General features: G+C 42.5%; 1 protein-coding gene across 4 annotated transcripts in view; it reads left to right on the top strand.

Moving 5' to 3' along the window:
- The window catches only part of RGS12 (regulator of G protein signaling 12), a 159,250-nt gene that overhangs the window by 82,942 nt on the left and 52,950 nt on the right, over window positions 1-23,358 (top strand). For all 4 annotated transcript variants that reach the window (XM_025214059.1, XM_025214060.1, XM_025214061.1 and 1 more), the window contains 3 exons: window positions 12,089-12,258; window positions 14,813-14,905; window positions 17,624-17,767. In XM_025214059.1, coding sequence (XP_025069844.1) covers window positions 12,089-12,258; window positions 14,813-14,905; window positions 17,624-17,767 — 407 coding nt within the window. The remainder of the gene's footprint in view (window positions 1-12,088; window positions 12,259-14,812; window positions 14,906-17,623; window positions 17,768-23,358) is intronic.

A 23,358-nucleotide genomic window follows, 5' to 3' on the forward strand; every position in this document is an offset into this window, starting at 1 on the left:
CACTGTGCATTTCTCTTTTGCAACCTAGAAATGCACCCTGCAAAGAAAGCTACAAGTGGCGGGAAATAATTTAGCAGTGCCGAAGCGCACACAAACAAAAATCACACCCTTGGGTTGTGACAGTCTACAGGGCAGGGCTCTAACACACTTGCGATCTGACACAGCGTTTCCCAACCTTTTTCACCCCATGGCACACTTATATGGCCTCCGCACCTCATGGCACACTGGTCAAGGGGGAGGGAGGGAGGGGTGGCGAGCAGCTGAACGATGGGGAGGGTGGGGAATCAGGTGGCAAGCAGCTGAATGCTGCTGACAGGTGGGAGGGGTGGGGGCAGGTAGTGAGCGGCAGTGTGTTGCAGATTGAGGAGGGGGAGGTAGTGAGCAGCAGGAAGTGGGTGGCACGGTGTGGCTGCCCACAGCAGCAGGTGTGGGGCGTGGCTCCACCCCAAAATGCCGTGGCCCACCTGGATGTGCCTGACAGGACACCAGTGTGCATGTTAATGTATGTATGCCTGTGACAAGGTATTGGCACAGCACCATGCAGGCTCTCCTAGGCCAATACAAAATTCTCATCACTTTCAATTCTCCTCTTACAATGGTCAAAACAAATTATGTATTACATTCCACCTGACTATTTTAAACAGCCCTGTACCATGGGCTTGTTTTGCATCCTGATTTGGGTGTTCCCATTCCAACCTTCTCATTCTGGTACTGCACTATCCTATACACCTTGTACAGCCACCTCCCCAAGCCATCTTCTGGCAGGAGTGCGCATCTTTCCCACATGCCAAGTTTTGCTTGTGTAAGGGGTTCATGCATGGGTCAGTTTACTGGTCAGGCCTACTCTGGCCAATGCTTTAGCAAAGTCTTTGCATGAGCAGTATATTGTATTGATCAATGTTCCAGTGAGGCCTACATTCCCCTCCCTTTTTGTCGTCTTGTAGTGGAGGATGTCTGCTCATCATCCTGGAAAAGCATAATATGCAGACAGGAGATAATTCAGTGCGCCAGACACTGTATGGAGGTTACCTTGGTATACCCATTTATACATTCATGGAACATTGATCGATCGATCTATTGATTCATCAATCTATCTATACTGCTCATGCAAAAACTTTGCTAAAGCATTGGCCAGAGTAGTATATGTATTGATCAGTGTTCCAGTGAGGCCTACCTAGCTTAATTTACACTTGCGATGGTTTGCTTCAACAGTTGTCTTGGTCCTGAAAAATAAATCTTTTGCTTGCATTTTGCCCTTTTTGGCATTTTCAGGAATTTTATAACACTGTTTTATAGGGCAAAAAGGCACAATGATTAGAAATCCAAGTGGATTTAAAAAAAATGTTAATCTCAAGCTGGAGTAAAATAAGATTGATTCCTTCCTTTTTAATTTCTTATGAAGGCCTTTTTCTCAACCTTACCATTCTGCAAGCCTTTATCCAGCCAGAGTTGAAGCAGCTTCCCCTGCCACTCTACCTGCTTCTCCCTATGCTCCCCCAACTCCATGTGCCCCTCCCCTGCTCTTCCCTGATGCCACATGCCCCTTCCTTGTGCTCTTTCCTGCTCCATGCTCCCCCCAACTCTGTGCCTCAATTTCCCCATTCTTCCCCTGCACTGCACACCCATTTTTTGCATTCACTTCCCTTGCATCCCTTCCCCATACTTCTTTCTGCCTCTCTGCTTCCCCTGCTCTGTGCATTTCCTTCCCCCATAAGCCTCTTCCTTCTCCCCCCATGCTCTGCCCCTGCATCACACATCCTTTTTCTCATGCTCTTCCCTATACTGCAAGCCTTCATCCCCTGTGCTCTCCCCCATGCCATGTGCCCCAACCCAGCTGTATGACCTATCCTGGTCCTGTCTGGAGTTGCAGCAGTTGCTTGCCTGGCCCTTACTCAAATTTTCTTCTCATATCTTCCTGTCTGCATATTATGTTTTTCCAGGATGATGAGCAGATATCCTCCACTACAAGAAGACAAAGAAGGAGGGGAATGTAGGCCTCACTGGAACATTGATCAATACAATATACTGCTCATGCAAAGACTTTGCTAAAGCATTGGCCAGAGTAGGCCTGACCAGTAAACTGACCCATGCATGAACCCCTTACACAAGCAAAACTTGGCACGTGGGAAAGATGTGCACTCCTGCCAGAGAAGAGATTGATGTCATATATCTTGACTTCAAAAAAGCCTTCGATCTGGTTTCCCATGATCACCTCCTTGGAGAAACTGGCCAATTGTCGCCTTGGGTCCTCCACGATCCACTGGCTGGAAAATTGGCTCCGGGGTCGGACCCAGAGGGTAGTAATTGATGGAAGTCACTCATCGTGGTGTCCTGTGACCAGTGGGGTCCCCCAAGGCTCTGTCCTTGGACCCATACTGTTCAACATCTTCATTAATGATGTGGACACTGGAGTCAGAAGCGGACTGGCCAAGTTCGCCGATGACACCAAACTTTGGGGCAAAGCATCCACACCAGAAGACAGACGGGTGATCCAGGCTGACCTGGACAGGCTCAGCAAGTGGGCGGACGAGAATCTGATGGTGTTCAACGCCGATAAATGCAAGGTTCTCCACCTTGGGAAGAAAAACCCGCAGCATCCTTATAGGCTCGGCAGTGCTATGTTGGCTAGCACTATGGAAGAAAGAGACTTGGGGGTCATCATTGACCACAAGATGAACATGAGCCTGCAGTGCGATGCTGCGGCTAGTAAAGTGACCAAAACGCTGGCTTGCATCCATAGATGCTTCTCAAGCAAATCCCGGGACGTCATTCTCCCCTTGTACTCGGCCTTGGTGAGGCCGCAGCTGGAGTACTGCGTCCAGTTTTGGGCTCCACAATTCAAAAAGGATGTGGAGAAGCTTGAGAGAGTCCAGAGAAGAGCCACGCGCATGATCAGAGGTCAGGGAAGCAGACCCTATGATGACAGGCTGAGAGCCCTGGGGCTCTTTAGCCTGGAAAAGCGCAGGCTCAGGGGTGATCTGATGGCCACCTACAAGTTTATCAGAGGTGACCACCAGTATCTGGGGGAACGTTTGTTCACCAGAGTGCCCCAAGGGATGACGACTAGGTCGAACGGTCATAAACTACTACAAGACCTTTTCAGGCTGGACATAAGGAAGAAATTCTTTACTGTCTGAACCCCCAAGGTCTGGAACAGCTTGCCACTGGAGGTGGTTCAAGCGCCTACATTGAACACCTTCAAGAGCAAACTGGATCCTATGACCCCAGCTGACTTCCTGCCCTTTGGGCAGGGGGCTGGGGGCTGGACTCGATGATCTTCCGAGGTCCCTTCCAGCCCTAAAATCTATGAAATCTATGAAAATTTAAGACAAGGGTTCCTACCTCCCGTCCCCATGCTAAATGGGGAAAACAACCTTGTCTATATATTTGAATAGATTCCTTGAATTCGATGAGGTAAATTGCAGATGGGTAAGCGTATGGTTGAAGTAGCTAGAGGTAAAAACTGCTTTGGTCTTATCCCCACTAGAACTTTATATCTAGTTAACAATTAAGAATGTTTTTATTTTGAGGCCCGTTTCATTTCCAGTGTCCAAAGGGATGGAAGCATGAAGGTAACAGCCTTTTGATGCTAACATCACACCTGTTGAACTTTCATTTGTAAGGGGACTCTGGTTTCTCTTGTTTAGTGCTTCCAGTATTGTTACTAAAGTTAATTTTAAGTCTAGGTATAATTGAATTTTTACAGTTAATGCTGTAGAGTGCGGTGGAGTCGTGAAGTCTGAGGGCTGTGTAGGTTGCAGAGGTAAAGGAACAGCTTGTAACTTGCATAAGGTATTCTGCTGAGTTCTGTATTCTACTGTCTAATCAATCTTTTCAGCGAGCACTGGAGTTTTAACATCATATACTTTTCCCCCCATTGTTAATCACCACTTAAGGGGCCTAATTTCTGTAAGCAGCGCTAGTAGTTATTCATTATTAGTCTGCATGTGGTGTAATATTTAAATGCATAGAAAGTAAACTGGAAAGATAAGCAGAGAGAGTAAAACTGGTAAAAATGAACAGAAATAAACTCTTCACTCATTTCATTTAAAGCTGTATAAAGAGGAATTTTCAGATTTATATCTAAATGACATTTTAGGCTTTCACTTTCATTGACAATGTTACCACACTGAAAATTTTCCAGTTCTCTTTAATTTCAGCAATTAATCACTCAACCTACAAAATAAATTGTATAAAGTTTTTCTGAGCTTTTTCAGAAATTTGCTCTAGTGTAACTACATTAATAATATAATTATACCATGAATATTTCCCTTATCTAGATAAGCAATTTGAGATTTATTGACAGCAATTGTCAATATTTCTATTTGTAAATATAATGATGATGTATTTAAATCCATTCTCCCAGTTACAAGAGAAAGCATAAAAAGTTTTTAGGCATGGTTTTTCTCCAGTTCTCGTGCCAGATTGGGTACCTATAATAGAGGTCTGATTTTCCAGAGGTACTGAGCATCTACTGCTTCTATTGAATTAATATTTTCTTTAATGCCTGAGGGACTTCATCAACATGGGGAAATGACATTAAGTACCTTTTCTCCTTAATTTTTATTAATATTTGAAAATAAGCCTTACAGGTTGTAATTGAAGAGGCAGGCTATAATTAATTCCACTTTTGCCTGTCTTTTTTAATGCTTTAATTTATTCTCTCTGTATTTTTGATGAACGACCCTTCTTACAAGGGCTTCTTTAAACGTATCGAAACTAGAAAAGCTAAATTTGGAGCCCTACACAATTTTCAAATTCAGCTTTGAATCTAGTAAATAGTATTACCTTTTAAAGGTTTTTTTTAGCCTTAGAGTTCTTTCTCAGTTTTTTGTTAAATGGATATTATGGGCCAAAATTGAGGGCAGTCAGAAGAGAGGAACTTTTACATACCATGTATATACAATATATTGTTATTCAGGAATAATTTGTACATAGATATATTTTCCCTTCAGCTTGATTGATGGCTCTGCCAGAGAAGAGTAGAGGTTTCCTTACTGTGCAGTAAGTAAGAAATAACAGTATGATCTGATTTGCTTGATATCTGTTAGCCAGTTGCAATGCCGGAGATAAGAGTGCAACACACAAGGTTGTTATGAATCTATATGTACAAGTTCTCTGCTCTGGACTCTGCAGAAACTGTTTTTCTCCATACTTACCTTTAATTCTTGTTTTCTAAGGTTATATATAGTAAATGCAGTGCAGGTAGCCCAGCTCTTTATTTTTATGGCTCTGTGCAAGCAGCCCAGCCACCTCCTGCTCCTGCAGCGTGCGCACCCTGGCCCCCTGCTTCACGCATGCAGGTTGGGTACCCCAGGCTGCTCCTGCTGTGCTGCCGTGTCCCCAGGAGTGGGAGCAGGAAGCCAGGAGAGGGCGGGGAAGTCTGACGAACCTGACAGCTGCCGCAGAAGCAGTGGCAGGAGCGGAGAGCGATGGCTGAATGGGAGCCTGTAGGTCACATATTAACCCTTTGGGAGCTGCATGCCGGCTGCCAGTTGGACAGTCCTGATCTAGATGAAAGACATAATGGTTAAATGCCACCCTGTTTTCACTCTGATCTCACCAGTGCTAATCCAGTGGCATTTCAGGAGAGGGAAATTTTGCCAGGGACATTTTTAGGGGTTGTATAGCGTTAAAAGGCTCAGTGGGTGTCTACTGGCAGGCCTCCTCTTTCTCAGAGATGGGGCGAATAATGGGACCATTGATGAGGGAATTGGGCAGTTCAGAATTTTGAATTTCTGGTTTGTCATCCCTCACAGAAATTAGTTTCACAAAGGAAGGGCAGTATTTACTTTCTGCTTTCAGAAACTGGAGTAATGTGTTTTGTGAAGTTTTTCTTTTAAAGTACTTTGTGGTTGTTGCTGTTGTTTGTTGATATGTGATTTTTTTTTTTTTTTTTTTTCCGTTCTTATCACCAGGCCTGGTTTATCTTTTCATAAGGAATCTGTTTGGAAAGCTTAGCATGTTTCCAACTGCTAGGTAATGTAGAACTGGATTAAAAAAAATGCAACCAGACTGTTCTTTAAAAAAAAAAAAAAAAAGACGCTGTGAACTAATCTGCTAATAGGTGATCAATAGTTTCTTCTGATGGTCAAATGACTTATTTTTAGTTCTTATACAGTGAACACTTACTGTAGCTGGATTCCACTGTACCATAAATAATTCAAGCTCCTTTAGCAACAGTGGCAAAGGTCTTTTCTTTAAATTATTTATGTAGCATTTTATAATGCTTTGTGTTAAGTATACCATTGGTTTCCTCTGCTTGAAGCCATGAGGGAAAAAAATTGTTTTGCTCAAAAGTGTCTAAAAGGCTAACGGTAATTATTGGAGGAGAATACATTAGTTTTCCTTATACCCGGAGAAATTACAAAGGAACAATGCTCCGGACTGCGGAAATAATTTTTACTCAATATGCTCTGGGAGACTACAGCTGAATTTGGTATGGATTCAGAAGGATGGTTTTCAGTGAATGGTTTAAAGTATTTGATTAAATGGCACCACAGTGGCTCTTATCAGCTTTATCCAGGTAATGTCTTTAATAATACCTTTTGAATATCTTCATCCTGGGAATGAAGAATTCTAATAATTGCCATGACTGTGCTGAGCTGCTCACTAACAAACAAGTTTATTGCTTGAAATATTTATAGAAATGTAATGAAAGGATGAAGTAAAACATTTATCACTTTAAACATGTTCAAGTTTATCCTTTTATAAACTTTAAATTGAAACTTTCCAAGTCATGTTATTTTGAATGCTTTTCAGGGTTTTAATTGATTAGACTAATGCATTTCCTTAGGGAACAGTGAAAATAAAACACCCACCGAAATTGTAATATGTTTCTTTGGAGGGCTTTAGGTTTGTGTAGATTTCTGTAAGTCTGTCAGTGCCATTTTTACACACAAAGATATAAAATGAACCATATTGCCTGTGCACAGTGTGACTGGATTTCTTTAAAAAAAATTTTATTGAACATTTCCCAGATTTTCTACAGGCATGTTATGATGTGTGCTATAGCTTATAAGCCAAACAGAATGGATATTTTATAAACAGAGTTTTGTTTCTCCAGTTTCTCCAGCACCTGTGTATTGTGGTACATTGTATGTAGTTAGTAAGGTTAATCTAAGCTTCAATGTTTTCCGTCACATTCAGAATTTATATATAGAAAATAAGTGGCACTGTGAACAAGACTTGAAAAAATATTTTTTGTCTTGTATATTGGGGAAAATATTGTTATATCTCTGGATTGGAATTACAGAATAAGAGGAAAAAATTACTCTGCCTGGTAGAAGAAACAAAAGAACAAAACTGCTGTTATGCCTTGAAGAGATGGTAGTGACGTTCCTGGAATAAAATGACCTAAAGTGTAGCGATGAAGTGCAGCAGGAGAGTGTTAACTAATGTGCAAAGAAATGTAGCAGAGAAGGTAGTTGGGGAGTATGTGAAGAAAGTAGGAAGGTTCTGTAAGTGCAAAGAGGAACTGGAAACAGGCATGTAGGGATTTGTTTCATAGAGTAGAATGCTATGGGGTGGGGGAGAGAGGTTTCAAAGTCAGAAGTTCCCCCTTCAGTATTTCCAGAAAATGTTCCAAAGGATTCCTCTTAACCAACTCTTAACTTTGTATTTCATCTGGAAGGGCCTAAAGTGAACCAGACTCTAATTACACGATTGAGAAACCTGCGTGGTGTTGGGTATTTGGGTAAGGAATTCCAAGGATTCATCTGACTCGCTATTCGGGTGTTTAGTCAGATGTGACTAGCCAAGAGAATATGCGAATGAGTGCAAAGTTCTCAGGGGCAGAAGCTAGGCATGACAAAAAGTAGTTCTGACATGCATGGGAGAAGTAGGAGGGAACTCACAGACTTTATGAACTAGACTTGGGTCATACACCAGGCAGGCAAATTTAAGACTTTCCTCTTCTGATGACCTTCATTTGCTATTTGACCCAATTCCATCAGGGGTCTGTGCAGAACAAGCATAAATTAAACACATTACCTATACTTCGAGATGTCTTTCATCCCAGTCACTGAAATAGCTTGCTACACGTACAAAGATTTCTGGAAATGTTTCTATTTAGATATTGATTTTAACATAAACCCAGCTAGAAATCTGGGCAGATTTGGCAAAACACTGATTAAGTTTATTTGGGAAGAACAAGGGAGCTTGCGGGTTAATTGATTTATTAGTAATAAAAATGATGGCTTTCTATTTCTGAAACCATCTGCATGTGTTAAAAATGTTCAGTACCAAGGAAGACAATTTCGAGTTCTGTAAACTGTTAAACTTTGGGGACTATTTAAGATGGTTCTTGCACCACAAGCAACTTTTTTGGATGATTTTTTGCTACTCTTTATGCTCTGCAGAAAACTAATTTTCTTAAAGCTTGATTACATGAGTAGATAGCCTAGAATATGTGTGTGCAGAATAGTTGTTTCATGAGGTGTAAAACAGAAATAAAAGGTCTCACACAGTGTGTAATGAGAGTGTTTCCACGAAGTGCTGGCACAGAACAGTTCTAGTTTTAAGTTCACATTCTGACTTACTTCTCAATAGCTATTCTATGGGGAGAAGTCTTACAATTCTCCTTGTTCCCTTGCCCAATGGCAGGTTTAACACCTAACTTAGTTCTGTCCTGTCTTTCCTGGTGCATCTCCTTGAAGGAAAATATGAATAGATTTTTGGGATAAGGAAGTTAACCCGACATTAACTGATGTATCTTTTTTTTTACTGTAATAGAGACAGAAAAACTGAACTATTTATGTATGTGTTTTTTTGTGGAGCCTTAAATATCTTCTTGAAAGTTATGCAATAAATAGTCTAGTTTCATTTCCTTCCAAGGCAGATCTCTGTCCTTACTTTGATTTGCTTTAATAAATTCTCATTTTGCTAACATGAAAATTTCAGTGGTTAATTATTATGTCTTAATTGTATATTTGCTAAATTAGAATATATATAATTTTTCATAACAAATCTTAAGAACAGCATTCTTTTTTTGTAAAGAAATCTTGCAGGTGTTTCACTGTCATGACTACCTATTAAAGGTCTCTCTGACATGAATGCTTTGTAGGAGATGCAGCAGTATTTTGTGTTAGACCATGGAAATGCAAATCCATTTTAAATATATAACAGAATGGGAGACTTTCAGAGTTTCCATAAAGTAATCATTTTTAGTGAATGTGCTCCCTGTTTATGGTTAGTTGTACCCCATTTTGATTTGACCCCTGTCTGTAGACCAGGCCATTTCTTACAGACTGTGAGTGCAGTTTTCACAATTAAGTTGTGTTTACTGTAAGCTGCATACTTACTTTTGGGTAAGAGTCCATCTGTATGTAGCATTATTAGTGATGTTTTCTTTGAAGATGTCTTCTTTCATCCTCTACTCCTGCACCCTTTTTACAGAGTCCAATGATAACCTTTTTCTTTTGTCTCTTTTTTTTCATACCACTCTCCCCAAACAGAACTCATAGTTTTCTTTTTTTACCTCATAAGAACATAAGACATTTTAGGAACAGGAAAAAGCCAACTGGCCCAGTAAAAATAATTTGCATTTACCATAGCACCTTCCATTTGAGGATCTCAAAGAACTTTTACAATTAAGTAAGCCTCAGATCACCCCCTGTGAGGTAGGTAACTGTAAGTATTATTACAGTAATTGTATATATGGGTAAAACGGAGACATGACGAAAATAGTTCATACAGCAAATACATATTAGAACTGAGATTGCAGTCCAGGAGTTTCAACACAGAGTGCTGTGTTGTCCTGTTTGACCAATGAAATGTCCTTAGTCTTCCTAACTCTGTCAGTTGTGTGGTTATTTTTACCGTAACTATTGCACATGCTATCTTTACTGTTACATAGCTTAGGTTACCTCAGATTAATGATGAATATTTTGAAATTACTCCAATCCTGCCACTCTACACTGAATTCTCTTTGGAATCTTGTTCTGGTTTTTTTGGACAGAAATGATTCTGCCTTGAGCTGGGGGTTAACCTATGTGACCTCTTGATATCCCTTTCACTCCTGTTATTCTGCATATCTGTTAATCTTTCTTTTCATCTCTGAAATACTTCTCAGTTGTTTACAATGCCAAAAATATCTGCCAAATTGTGACTTAGAAAAGTGCATCAGGTGCATCAAGTGCATCAGCCTGGTATTGAGAGTTACTGGATTCAGTTTTCTGCTATGTGAATACTTTGTGACTGGGTTTATTTTTGCGGTATGTATTTTCTTATTTTAAATGCTTTAGTTTTTGTTTATTCACATGGAAAATGCTGGTAGCCATAGCTATTTTTCCAAAAAAGTAAGCTATTTTCTTTAGAAACAATTATATGATGAAATCAAGCTATTACTTCTATAGATTTTTTTCTGTTGCTGTATCCTGTTAAGAAAGCTTCAAAATCCTCTAAAAAGGAAAGATTGAACAGTAACAGCCTGAGAAGTACCTACCCTGGCTTGTTAGTTGCATGTGATAGGGAGGCCGCTGGAGACCCAAGAGTACTTGTAGCCTATTTGCTGTTCTCCAGGAAACGGGGTTAGGTGTCTGCTAGGGGTTCACCGATGAAGATTTTTTTGGGCCGAAACCAATGGCAGATTATTAATGAGCCTTATCGGCCAATACTGATCCGATTGCGAATATGCAAGCCCAGCAGCTTGCAGAGCAGCATCTGGCTGGTAAATCTGTTAGGAGGGAAGGAGTGTGGGGGAGCCAGATCAAGGTCCCCATGGTGAGGGAGGGAGTGGGACTGGGGCAGGGGCATGCGCTGTCCAGCCAGGGCAGGATGCGGGATGGAGCCACAAGCGGTTCATCCTGGGGGGATACGAAGAGTGGGGTGGTGGTGGCTCCCATCACTGTGTGCACCCCTAGGGGAGGGATGGGGGGTATGTGCTCCCCCCCACCCCCGGATCTGTGCAGGGTGAAGGTGGGCTGATGCTGAACTCTGGGGCCAGGGGCAGTGCTGGACTCTTCCTGGCGGGGGGATGGTCTGGGGCTGCACTTGGGGCAGATGGTGGTGGCGGTGCTGGGAGAGGGGATATGGGCGGGGCTCCAGCCACACCAAACTTCACCATAGCCCCCCCTCCCAGCACCGCCACCATCTGTCCAAGTGTAGCCCCAGGCCAACCCCTGCACTGGGAAGAGCCCAGCACCGGCCCTGCACTCAGCAGCAGCCCACCCTTGCCCCGCACATAGATTGGGGAGGCACGTGCCCCCCCATGCGTCCCCTGGTGCTGCATGTCCCCCACATGAGCCACTTGTGGCTTCATCCTGTGCCCTGCTCCCCCCACAGCCCTGGCTGGGCAGCCTGTGCCTCAGCCCCTGCCCTCCTCCCTCCCTCCCTCATTGGAGAGGCCTCGATCTGCCCCCCGTACCCCCCCCACAGACTTACCAGCTGAACGCTGCACTCCTAGCTGCATGTGCGCTGCGCCTGCGCGCGTGCACGTGGCATTTATCGGCAACATTATTGGCCATATTAACCAAAAAAGCCGATTGCTGATCGTGTCAATTTTCCTTTTATTGGTGCTGATATGATATGGACCAGTGTATCAGTGCACCTCTAGTGTCTGCTGTTGTGAGGGTTCCCCATCCATTTTGGAACTTATACTATGAGGCCTCTGATGACTGTGGGTTCTGCTGCTTCTGTTCTTTCGTGGGAATTCTGGATCTGTGTTAAAAGTCCATTCTCCCTGTGAAATTCTGTGGAGGGAAGCTAGCCACATGATGATTTTGAAAGGATAGAGGGGTTTGTGGTGCATGTGCGCCCAAATTGCTGTTTTTTGGGGGCAAATAATGGGGACACTTCCCCTTCTCCTTGCTCCTTTGCAGTCCTGGTAGTGGTTGCTGCCAGAATACTTCCTTTTGCAGTTACAATAGTAGTGCAGTTCTCTTGGCAGTGGGAAGGAAGAGAGTTTGGGGGAGTTATTTTTTTCACTGATTTCAAAGAAGGGGGAAGGGCATCTTTATGAAATTTACACTATTGTGACCATATGTGGGTGTCATGTAAAGCCTAGTAAAAAATATATTACTAAGGAGAGGGGGGAGATGAGCAAGAAAGTGTTGTTGATAAGCCTGTGTGTTGCTTTTTATTCCAACAGAGCTGAACAGTACTGATTTAAAGGACTGCATCAGTGAGAATAGCCTCAGTAGCAATGCTAGTCTTCCTAGTGTGCAGAGCTGTCGGCGACTTCGTGAAAGAAGAGTTGCAAGCTGGGCTGTTTCATTTGAACGTCTTCTTCAAGATCCACTTGGCATTAAATATTTTTCTGTAAGTAGGGAGGGACAGGGAGATGATTTCCAAAATATATGGCATCTTTTCAAAGGGTTTTTGCACTGCTCTCAGCACATCCTGATATTTTGGAATAAGATCGTTGTAATGAAAAATTAGCGTTTAAATATGTATTTTAGCTGAAAGTAAACTGACCTTATAGCTGAACCTGCTTCCATAGTAACCCAGTGATACTTATATCAGTGTGTAGCAATTAAGCTTTTACTGTTCTTTCTCTGTGTATTTTTAGTAAAGTTTCTGTATTTCTTATGGCAGTGGACAGTGGCATGCAACGTAACATTTTTACGGAGTAAATATTGTTCTAAATAATTTCTAAGGAATTTGTTGAACATTTAATAATTTGACTACTCAAAACTTTTAAGCAACTTGTGGAAGCTTCTTTCAAATGATCTGACAATGTATATTTAGCTATATTGAAGAAGTATGTTAGTTTGATACTTCTAATCCATTAGAGAATGAAGTAGTAACTGGCCTTGGTTAGAATTGAATGTCACAGTAGTAATGCTAAATATTTGCAAACTATGAATTAAACCTCACAAGACACCTATGAATAAGTAATATTCCTATTTTGCAGAAGAGAGATTGAGGCTTGAGGGGCATTTTTACATGTGCTCTGGGAGCAGGGAGGGAAGGGTGCTTTAATTAGAGGGGCCCCAAGAGCTGGTCTAATTAAAGCACCTGGAGCGTCTCATGTATCAGTGGCCTCACACTTCAAAATGGCAGTGGGGACGCTTTATGTAAAGCTCATTTAACAAGCTTTAAAGTGCCCCTGCCACCATTTTGAAGCACGGGGACACTGGTACATGAGACACGGAGGCTGGCTGGAGCATGGTAATTGCCACACGTTGCAGTAGCCTCCCGGCTTGTGTATAGGCACCTGTAGATGTTAACTGACTAGTTCTCAGTCAAAGAGTCTGCTACAGTACACATACCCAAATCAACACAGTTGGTTAATGTGGTCAAAACTATTTTAAAAAGCAGAATGAATTATGAGAATTTTGTAAGAACCCAGGGGGAAAACTAGGACTTCCTTCATCATAAGAAGTATGATGGTATAAGGAATTCATTAAAGGAGGAAGAGGTTGAATATTTGGTTCTTGCCATTACTTGTATTTTGCTCACCCTAGCAGCCTAAATAGGCTCATAATTTGTGAATTAAGAGTGAGACTTTTCTTCAAATCTAATTACAATTTGTCTGTCTTCTTGGAGAAATGTCACCTCTTTTTTTTCTGCCGATGTGTGTGTCAAATGACCAAACAGCATTAGTTTTTGGCAGCAAAATAAGTAGGTGACATACCCCCAGCCGCAGAAAACCTCATTTTAGAACTGTATTTCCCAGGATGCCCTTCACTAATGTCTCACTTGCTTGAGTATATATGCTGGTACTCATCCCCTGCCTTGGCAGGACGTGGGACTCATGTCCTGTTCTCCCACCCATCTTTCTGCTGCTGCATTGTTACAGTTTGGTCCAACATGCTTTTGTAAAGATTCCTCTCAAAACAGGTGTAAATCAGGATAATTCCAGTGAATACAGTGTAAAATGTACATGAAAGAAGAATCAATATTTTGGAACCAAATTTTTAATTGTATGAAGTTTCAGAGAATAAAGCCTGAATAGATATTGTTGAAAATTGTGGGTGTTGCTTGCTTGCCCAATTAAAAAAAATACATATTTCCAGTTGGATTCCTTTGTCTCTTTTAATGGATTAAGTGTTTGCGAGAAGGATGTGCAGAGAGAAAATCCAATTGCACTGCTCTCTGGAGCAGGAACAAGTTTTTGTTTGTACATTGTCCAGCACAGTGGAGTCCCAGTTTTTACTAGGACCTTTGGGTGTCCTAGTGAAAATAAAGTAATAAGAATATATTAATTATAAATAATACTGACAGATTTACCTTTTTGCTAAAAGAAGCATCTTCTCAAGAGAGCAAGTGTGACCAGATAAGTGATCAAAATTGAAGGTTATTTAATAATTTCTGTGATGCAGAAAGACTTAATAACTAGAGAATTGATTTGGGGCACTATTCTGTAAACAGCCACTCAGGTGAATAATCATAGAAGCGAGGACCAATTATTTAAGCACAGAATTGCACTCTAGGGGCTAATGGTTAGCGTTTTGCAATGTATTCTAATAGAACTGCAGTTAAAAATAAGCAACTTTCCTACAGTGGAACAAGTTTGGTATAATTATAAATTACTTGCATCCTTATCTAAAATGTGTTAATTAATATGTGAACCAGTCTAAATGCATGCAGAGCTTTAAATATATTCTTTGTTCTTTGAAATATATTGCTTGTAACTTGATTCATTTTTCCAAATTGAATGTATTTTGAAAAAAAGGGGAAAATTTATCATAAGTTTGGTTTTGCTTAAAATTAAACCTGACTGAAACTAACAGAAATAGTTCACTGGATTAGAACATTACATACACTTCAAACTTTTTTCCTTTTCATCTAATTATAAGCATTTAAAATTTTTAAACAAATTGTTTTTTTCTTTATGGTTTATTTCTTGTTTGTTTATTTTTCCCCATAGGAATTTTTACGGAAGGAGTTTAGTGAAGAAAACATTTTATTCTGGCAGGCCTGTGAATATTTTAACCATGTTCCTGCACATGACAAAAAAGAGGTAAAAGAATTTTATATTTTCACATATTAAGTTTGCTTGCTGAAAGCTTATACTCCTATAAGTCAGCTGAGGTCACTTAGTCCTTGCACTGTGGTTCCATCAGAATTACGTTGGTACTGTCATTTTGGTTTAGGGGGTCTCTCTTAGGATCTCAGTCCTTTGAGAATCTCTCTCTAAATCCCATTCATAGATAAATTCATAGATGTTAGGGTCAGAAGGGACCCCAGTAGGTCATTGAGTCTGACCTCCTGCCCCGGGCAGGAAAGACCGCTGGGGTCAGATTACCCCAGCTAGTTGCTTTTCCAGCCTCCTCTTGAAGGCCCCCAAAAATTACTTCTTTTTTTTCTTTTGTATTCTTAAAAATAGAGGCCAATGCATACTAACATTAATCATTTGATTTGTCCAGCTTATTATCTTGTGTCCAGACAGGTTTTAAAAAGTAGTGGTTCACATTCCTCATCTAATTGTGGAGCTGGTCTGTAACTGTACTGCAGTCTTTTCCCTGATGAATAATCCTTTTATTTCCTTGTAATCTTCTTTCCTTCATTCCCAGGACATTTCTTCCTGATTACTTACGGTTAAAAACAAATACACACAATTATCCTCCCAGGTCTCTAAGTACATTGCATTCTATTTCCCCTAGAATTTGTTCTGCTAAAAAACTGGACGCAATGCTCCAACTGTGGCCTGACCAGTGCCACATAGAGTGGAAGCATCACCTCCCTGGACCTGTTTGTCATGCATCTGCTAATGCATGATGAAGTGCGGTTAGCCTTGTTGATCACTTTGTCACATTGACGACTTGCATTCATCTTGGAGTCAGCTATGACTCCAAGATCCCTTTCCACTGCTGTGCTGCTGAGAAGGTCATCCCCCAGCCTGTAAGTGTGTTGGTGGTTCTTTTTGCCCAGGTGCAGCACTTAGGATGCAGTTCAACAAAGACAAATGCAATTTCATTCTGCCCATTTTTCCAACCTGTCCAGATCTGCCTGGATCCTTTCCCTAACCTCTGGTGTGTTCACTTTGCCCCATAATTTGGTATCACCTGCAAACTTGGACAGGGTGCTCTCTACGCCCTTGTCCAAATCACCGATGAAGACATTGAATAGCACCGGTAAAAGAACCGAGCCTTGTGGGACTCCACTGCCCACATCTTTCCAGGTCGATATCGACCTATCCAGCACCACTCTCTGGGTGAGACCCCTTAGCCACTTTGCCACCACCTGACTATGTAATCATTTACATCGCAGCCTGCCAGTTTATTTATGAGAACAGAATGTGGTACCGTATCAAAGGCCTTCTTAAAGTCTAGGTAGATGAGATCTACCTCAACACCTGCGTTTAACCATTATCATAAGGTTTAGCATATATTTCTGCTGAAGACTGCAGTGCAATGTAGAAGTATAAGATAAGCTGGCTGTTGCTGGAGGAAGACTGGCCATGGCAGCATGGAGTTCTCTGCAGGTTAATTCATGCTGCTGAGCAGGGGGCAAATTAGCTTCCAGGGCTCAAGGCAAGTTTGATGTTCAAGTCATTCTGCAGGGTATACATAGCCTCAGTATATGGTGTGATGTACAACTCATCTATCCTTGCAGGCCGGGCTGGGGAGTGTGGTTGGTCCATAGACTTGATCTGAAGCATGGGATTATGTTATCTGGTCTGTGGGGCTGGAAGTTTGGTAGTGGCAGCATTGATTACTGGAGCTTTGGGAGCCGCTGCAGCTATCAGTCTTTCCACTGCCAAAAGGCAGCTCAGCAAGCCAGATGACATGGCTCTGTGCTCCAGATCCAGCCGCAATGCTTCCCACAGGGCCAGAAATTTGGCAGCAGAACGAGTAGTGAAAATTAATATCATTAACCCCTAATCTTGGGGCTATATTCTTTGACACCTTTGAGGGTCAGGCTTTTTCTTCAGCCTAGTCCATGTTTTACCATTTCTCAGGTTACTCAGCTTTTTATTTGTTCTTTCTTTTTTCTCCCTGTGTCTTCAGTTTATGTATATTCTGACACACTTTCATTACAATAAATCTAGCTTGTTTCAATTTGTGTCATTACATCCACAACTTTTGTGTCTGGAAACTAAATAAATTAAAAAAGAAAAAGCATAAGAATGTTTTTAGCTACAAATATTCAAGTATATGTTTTAAGTTTGTTGCCTTCTTGAATTTTAAACTGCTAAGAACTTATTTCAGTAGTGTGTTGTTTTTTTTTTGTTTGTTTTTTTGTTTTTTTTAAAAACACCTCAAACCACAGGCTTCTGTTCTTTGTGAAGCAGCATTTGACAGGCTTGACATTTATTATCTTTGCAGCTTGAATATCTTTACACTCTCATGATGGGAACATCTCATAGCTTAGGAACAGTTATGACACATATTTGTAATGTTAAACAAAATAAAAATGTTGACCACAGAAATATTAACAAAAAGTTATGTTTATCAAAATTGCAATTAACGGTAGCTTCTAGAGTTGTAAATCTCAATAAACAACAACAAGGAAAAATCCAGAGCAACAGAATTAGGGGGAAAAATAATACATACTTAAAGTATAAAAATAAAGTTCCTTTTTTTTTTATCTCGAGAGACCAAATTACATTTTCCTGTTTTATTAAGAAAACACATATTGGGTTATATTTTTCTTTTGTGGGCCGAAGCATAAAAAATATTCTACATTTAACATATTTGCAAATAAATGATGCTTATACCACATGCGTGTTTTGTAGCTTTCTTACAGAGCTCGAGAGATCTTCAATAAATTTTTGTGCAGCAAAGCTACAACTCCAGTTAATATTGATAGCCAAGCACAATTGGCAGATGATATTCTCAATTCCCCACATCCAGATATGTTCAAGGAACAGCAGCTTCAGGTTAGTTACTGAAAATGTTATTAATATTTTTGTAAATGAATGTAATTTACATTTTCCTTTTGGGTGTGATATAGTTATTTACAAATGTATAAAGATAAAAACTTTCCACACGCTGCCAATTTTGTTGCATGTAGAAAGGAACTGAATGATTCTGTACAGTTTTATGCACTTGGTCAGCAGTGTAAATATAGGTTATATAATCTCATAACTGCCATATAAAATTGTGTACAAGATTTTGCAGAAAGGTGCGCGTGTGAAATAACTAATCATATTATTTCAACAAATAGTCTTAAAAGAGAAGCACTTTTATATGGAATGTTACTTTGGCAATAAGGATTATTAACTAAATATTACAGCTGTTACTTGGATACATTCTATTTTCAGTCTGAATGGTTTATCAAATGTGTTTGTTTTTAGGGACTGGAAGATCTTCACTCATACTAATGGTTTCCTTAGAAGGCAGCCTTGAAGTGTCCTAGTTGAGTCTATGTTGTTATATTTTAGTAGCAAAGGTACAAACATTTCAGGGCATTTTTTGAGCCAAGACAATGTAGACTATTTCAACATAATAAATTAAGAAAATATAATCAGTCTACCTACTTCATCTGGAGTTACATAGTTATTATCTCAGCATTTAGATCTTTTTTCCAAAAAGATTAGCAGTAATAAATATTAGAATCCCATTCCTGGATCACTGGTAGAAATGAGCTTCTTTGCTAGTACAGTATATGTAGTAAGAGCTGTTCTGCAGAAAACAGAAGCAGTCCTACAAGGAGACTAGAGGTCTGCTTAAATTGTGTGTATGTTTAAGCATGTGTGTGCAAATTGCAATATGTGTCTGAATGAATCGGTGTGCACTTGCACGTGTGCATGTGTGCACATGCACACACGCACACTAACATCAATTGTTTTGACCTTACAAACAGAATATACTATAATTCAACCAAAGCTTTTACATTTCCTTTTTTTTTTAAAAATATTCTTCTGAAAATATTTGGTAGGCCTTGGGAGTGCTATATCTCAACCTTCCATTTGTAACACTTCATTCTAGAATAATGAGGAACTTAATCTCTACTGTTTTCCTCATTTTCTAGAGGATTATGATTTGTTAACAACTACAGTTGCTCAAGTATCATTTTTTCTATCTGACATACAGCTGAGATGGTCTGAATTCCTATATTGAAGGTTTAGCAATGAGGAACTTTTTTGGCTTGTAGTATTTGATTAGTCTAGTTCTAGTTGGGTTGCTTGGTACTGCTTCTAAGGCATATCATTCTGTATAATAAGTTCAAGCAAGCTCAGGATGGAGCACAGGTTATGGAAATAATAATGCAGGGCAAATGGTGATCAACTCTAGATAAAGTAGTTGGAATGAAAAGCGTGGCATTAAGGTTTCAGTGTCTGTTCAACAAAGTGAATGGGTCAGAATATTTTTCTTTATGTTTTATCTATGTGGGAATGCTCCTTGTATGCCTACAGGAAGATTAAAGGAAAGTGTTAGAGAGAGGATATAGGAATAGCAGAGCCTGGCTAGCAATTTCCCCTTCTTCTGGGGGTTAGCTTCCAGTCTCTATGGTTAAACTTGCCAGGCTGTTTTTTTTCCCCAGCCTGAGAGCTGTATTAAATGTAATATGTTAGTATTAGCTCTAATACACTACTTTCTCAAAATACTCTATCAGAACCAGAATTTGATTTACCTTAAAATTGTAATTTGATCAGGAATATTTCCTATATACCATATTTACTCACATATAAGAAGACCCTGATTCTAAGACAACCCCCAATAATTAGATTCTATATATGGAAAACTTATAAATTCGCTATAATTTTCCAGGTATAGAATCTAATTAATGGAGGTTGCCTTGAATTTGTTCTCCTCCCACTGCTACATGTGACAGAGCACCTTTGGTGCCTGTCACTTTAAGGGCTTTGAGTGACAGCAGGACAACCAGCAGGTGCAGGCCAGCCCTGATGAGGTGGTCACATGACCCATTAAGAGCCATGTGACTGGAGGGGAGGGCTGAGCAGATTCCATTTTAGCTCAGGCTCTCAGGGTTGAGCCAACAGTCTGCTGCTGGCAGCCGACAGAACAAGGTCTGGCTGAGCGGCTGCTCAGGAACACCTTGGAGGTAAGGGCAGGGGCTGTGGGGATGGTAGGAGGCTCCTGGTCCTGGTCCTGGTCCTGGTCCTGGTCCTGGTCCTGGTCGTGGCAGAATGTCTTCTCTGTCTCTCCCAAAACTCTGCTATCAGTCTTATTACCCATCTAAAAATTTAGGTACAATGTTCACTGCAGAGGACAGATACCCCTGGCCCCATCTGCTTCAGGTAACCCTGAGTTGTAACCTGAGCTGGATACATTCCTGAGGGAGGGGGAAACCTGCTCCTTCTGCCTATGTGACTGGCCTCACATAGCAGGGTGGGGCTTAAACTGCCTATTGTCATTGTGATATCTAAGCAATGTCATTGTGACAGGGGGCCTCCCGGGGCCGATCTCCATGGCCCGCCCTCTGTCTGGTGGGCAACCGCCCACTTGTCTCGCCCACCATGCCTTTGATGATAATTGGTTTAATTAAGATGTCAGTTAAGCGAGAGGCTGCCCATCTAGTGCCCTGATACCAGGGGCGCTCTCTGCGGCTCCGACCTCCCCTAATACCGCAGCCCAAGCCTCGCAGATGGCATCTTGATGTTCATCTCCTCCGGCCCCCACGCTGGGCCCCAGAATCGTCCAAACAGGACCCCTCTATGATCCCTCCTGATCAGGTGGCCTCTCCGCCTTCATCCGGGCTACTAGCCCCCCCAAAGCCATTTTCCCCTCTCGGGTGTGGTCCCCCCCGGGACCTTCGGCTAACTGGCCCTGGCTCACCTCCAGTCCAGTCGGGACCCCTGGCTCTTGGGCGTCTCTCACGGTGGGCCCCTGGCCCTTTTGACCCTCTCTGGTCCTGGCCCCAGCATGGGCCAGTCGAGGGTACTATCTCCTTCGGGCCAGGTCTCTAGCCCCTCACTCTCTCTCAGGGTCCACCCTCTGGGCCTCTCACAACATTGGCCCCCTGGGCCCCTCAACCAACACATGGGGTTACCCACCCGGTGGTGGGAGCTAGGGGTTAAGGCGCCCCGACCCGCCTTTCACCGGGGTGATCACTGGCCTGGCATTTCCTGGGGGCTCCCGCGCCACTGAGAGCCCCACCAGACCACCCACTCCCAGCAGGGTGCAGTTTCAGGTCATGCCCAGGACCAGGAGCCTCCTTGCCAACCTCTTGCAGCTCCCCCTTACCTTGGGGTCATTCTCAGCAGCCCTTCGGCCAGGCGATGTTGCTGCCTGGCCTCCAGCAGCCAAACTGCCCTGCTTATAAAGGCAGCCGCTGTCTCCAAAATGGCTGCCCTAATCAGGCACCTGGAGGCTGCCAGCTCCAGGCCCTTAAAGTGGCAGGCACACACAGTGCACTGCCACAGTCATCATGACTGGGAGGGGGCTAGATACCCTACCAGTCTACCCAGTAATGCATTTCAAATTGGTTGGCTGGCAGCCAACACCTGCTGGCCTTTATTGGATCAGATAAATGAGGTCATAAGGTCTATATAAGTTAGACTGCCCAGGAGGAGGGTCAGCAGCCATGATGAGGACTCTCAAAAAAGCTGGACCATCTGAAACTTGCTTTCTCTTTTGAAACTCATGGTCAATGAATTGCCTGCCTCCAGAGGGGATCTCCAGCTGCCTCTGGATGATACTTGTGAGTAAGCTACTTGAAATCTAACTAGATATATAGTTTGTAGTAACTCAGGTGTGTGATCAAAGGCTACCATGCCACTGTTTGCTCTAAGGTAGTTCTCTGATATTGCTTTATCTTGTACCCTACTCTAAACCTACTCCTTGTAATCAATAAAGTTCTCCTCTGTACCTAGCATGGGAGACTTATTGGGAGAGGGTCTAGATTGTCTTGGGGTCCCCTGGGTCTGGCTGACCAAGGGAGACCACCATTTGTGCTTCAGACTAAGGGAAGCACCCCAAGTTCTTGCAGTAGGCTGAGTAATCTCAAGAAGTACTAGGCCTCTGTTTTCCAGGGGGCATAAAAAGGCAAAAATCTGTCCGGACCCTGGGTGGTGGTGGTGTTACCCCCAGTTTTGTGGGTGTGCTCCAGAAAGGAGGTCAGCTGGACATGAGGCACCCCCAGGGAGGCACTCGGAGCCTGGAAGGTAGTCAGGTGCAGTCAGGTGGGTGGTTCAGTGCAGAAGCACCCCCTATTGGCCTGCCACACTGGGTATAACTTGAAATTGCACCCTGCTGGGGAAGGATGGCCTGGTGGGGCTACCCGTGGTGGGGTAGCTGCCCAGAAATGCTAGGCCAGTTGCTTCCCCAGTGAAAGATGGGTAGGGGCTCCTTATAACCCCAGCCCCCACTCCTCAGTGGGTAAATAAGAGTGAGAACAGGCAGTGCGGGGTCAGGCACGCCTACAGAGGCACCTGAGCCCTCTGAGGGGGAATGTAGGATCCCGGAAGCCCCAGAGAGGGGGCAGAGAGTGGCCCATTGAGGGGATGAGAGCATTAGGAACAGCTAAGTGCTCAGAGAGGGGCTAGGGGCCAGAGTCAGCCTAGTGTTAGGCAAAAGGACCATCACTCATAGAGTAGGCTGCATGAAGCACCCAAAGGGTTGTGGGGAGATTGCCCAGAGTGTATGTAGGCAAGCCTGATGCTCCAAGGAGGCCACTCAGTGGAACAGGGTGGGTTGGGAGAGGCCCAGTGAAGGGTGGCATTGAAAGAGGTCTGGTGAGAGGGGTCAGAGTGATTGAGGCCCTGTGAAAGGGGGCAGAGTCTATGAATTGAGTGCGAGAGGTCCAGCAAGGGGCAGAGTTTGGCCCAGCTTCTAGCTGGAGCAAGTATAATTTTGGATGCCATCTGCAAGACATGAAACATGGTAAGGGGAGGTTGGAGCCGTGTGTAGACCCCATGGAATCGGGGCATTAAATGGGCAGTCTCCTGTTTATTACATCATGCATATCCAAACGAGTCATGGCAGGTGAGACAGAGCAGACTGCCCTAGACAGAGAGGTGGGTCACAGCAGTGACTGCCCATGTGATCTTCCCCCTGTCACACTACAGCAGGGAAAATTATTTTGGGGAGCCAGGTAGCCCCCTTGTCCTCTGCCCCCCAGCTTCTTTCCCCTGTAGCCCCTTCGCCTCTTCCTTCATGTCAGACCTTGCTTTCCCTGAGCACACAGAAATGAGAAGCAAATTTAAAAGTATTGACCTAGAAATAAACATACCTATACTAACTTGCATATGCGGTAGTGATTACCCATAGACTTAGTTCACTCAGAATAGATGCAGTTTATCTCTTTGGAAACTGCTAGAAGTTTTAACACAGAAGTGCTGCATAAATACACTTTTAAGCTGCTCTTCTGTACCTATTTGTATATAGTACAAACTGTGTGTGACGTTAGTCCAAAGACAAAAGTCTCATGATTTACCATATAATTAATTGGGCTGGACACCAGCAGAGACAACAGTATTTCAAGCCATGGTAACCATATAACACAGCACTACTCAATATGTGAGTGTGCTCCTGATAACACAGCCGACCACCTCTGCTAGCCCCA

This window comes from Alligator sinensis, unplaced genomic scaffold, assembly GCF_000455745.1.
Source record: "Alligator sinensis unplaced genomic scaffold, ASM45574v1 scaffold1094_1, whole genome shotgun sequence".
In the NCBI taxonomy this organism is placed as follows: Eukaryota; Metazoa; Chordata; order Crocodylia; family Alligatoridae; genus Alligator; species Alligator sinensis.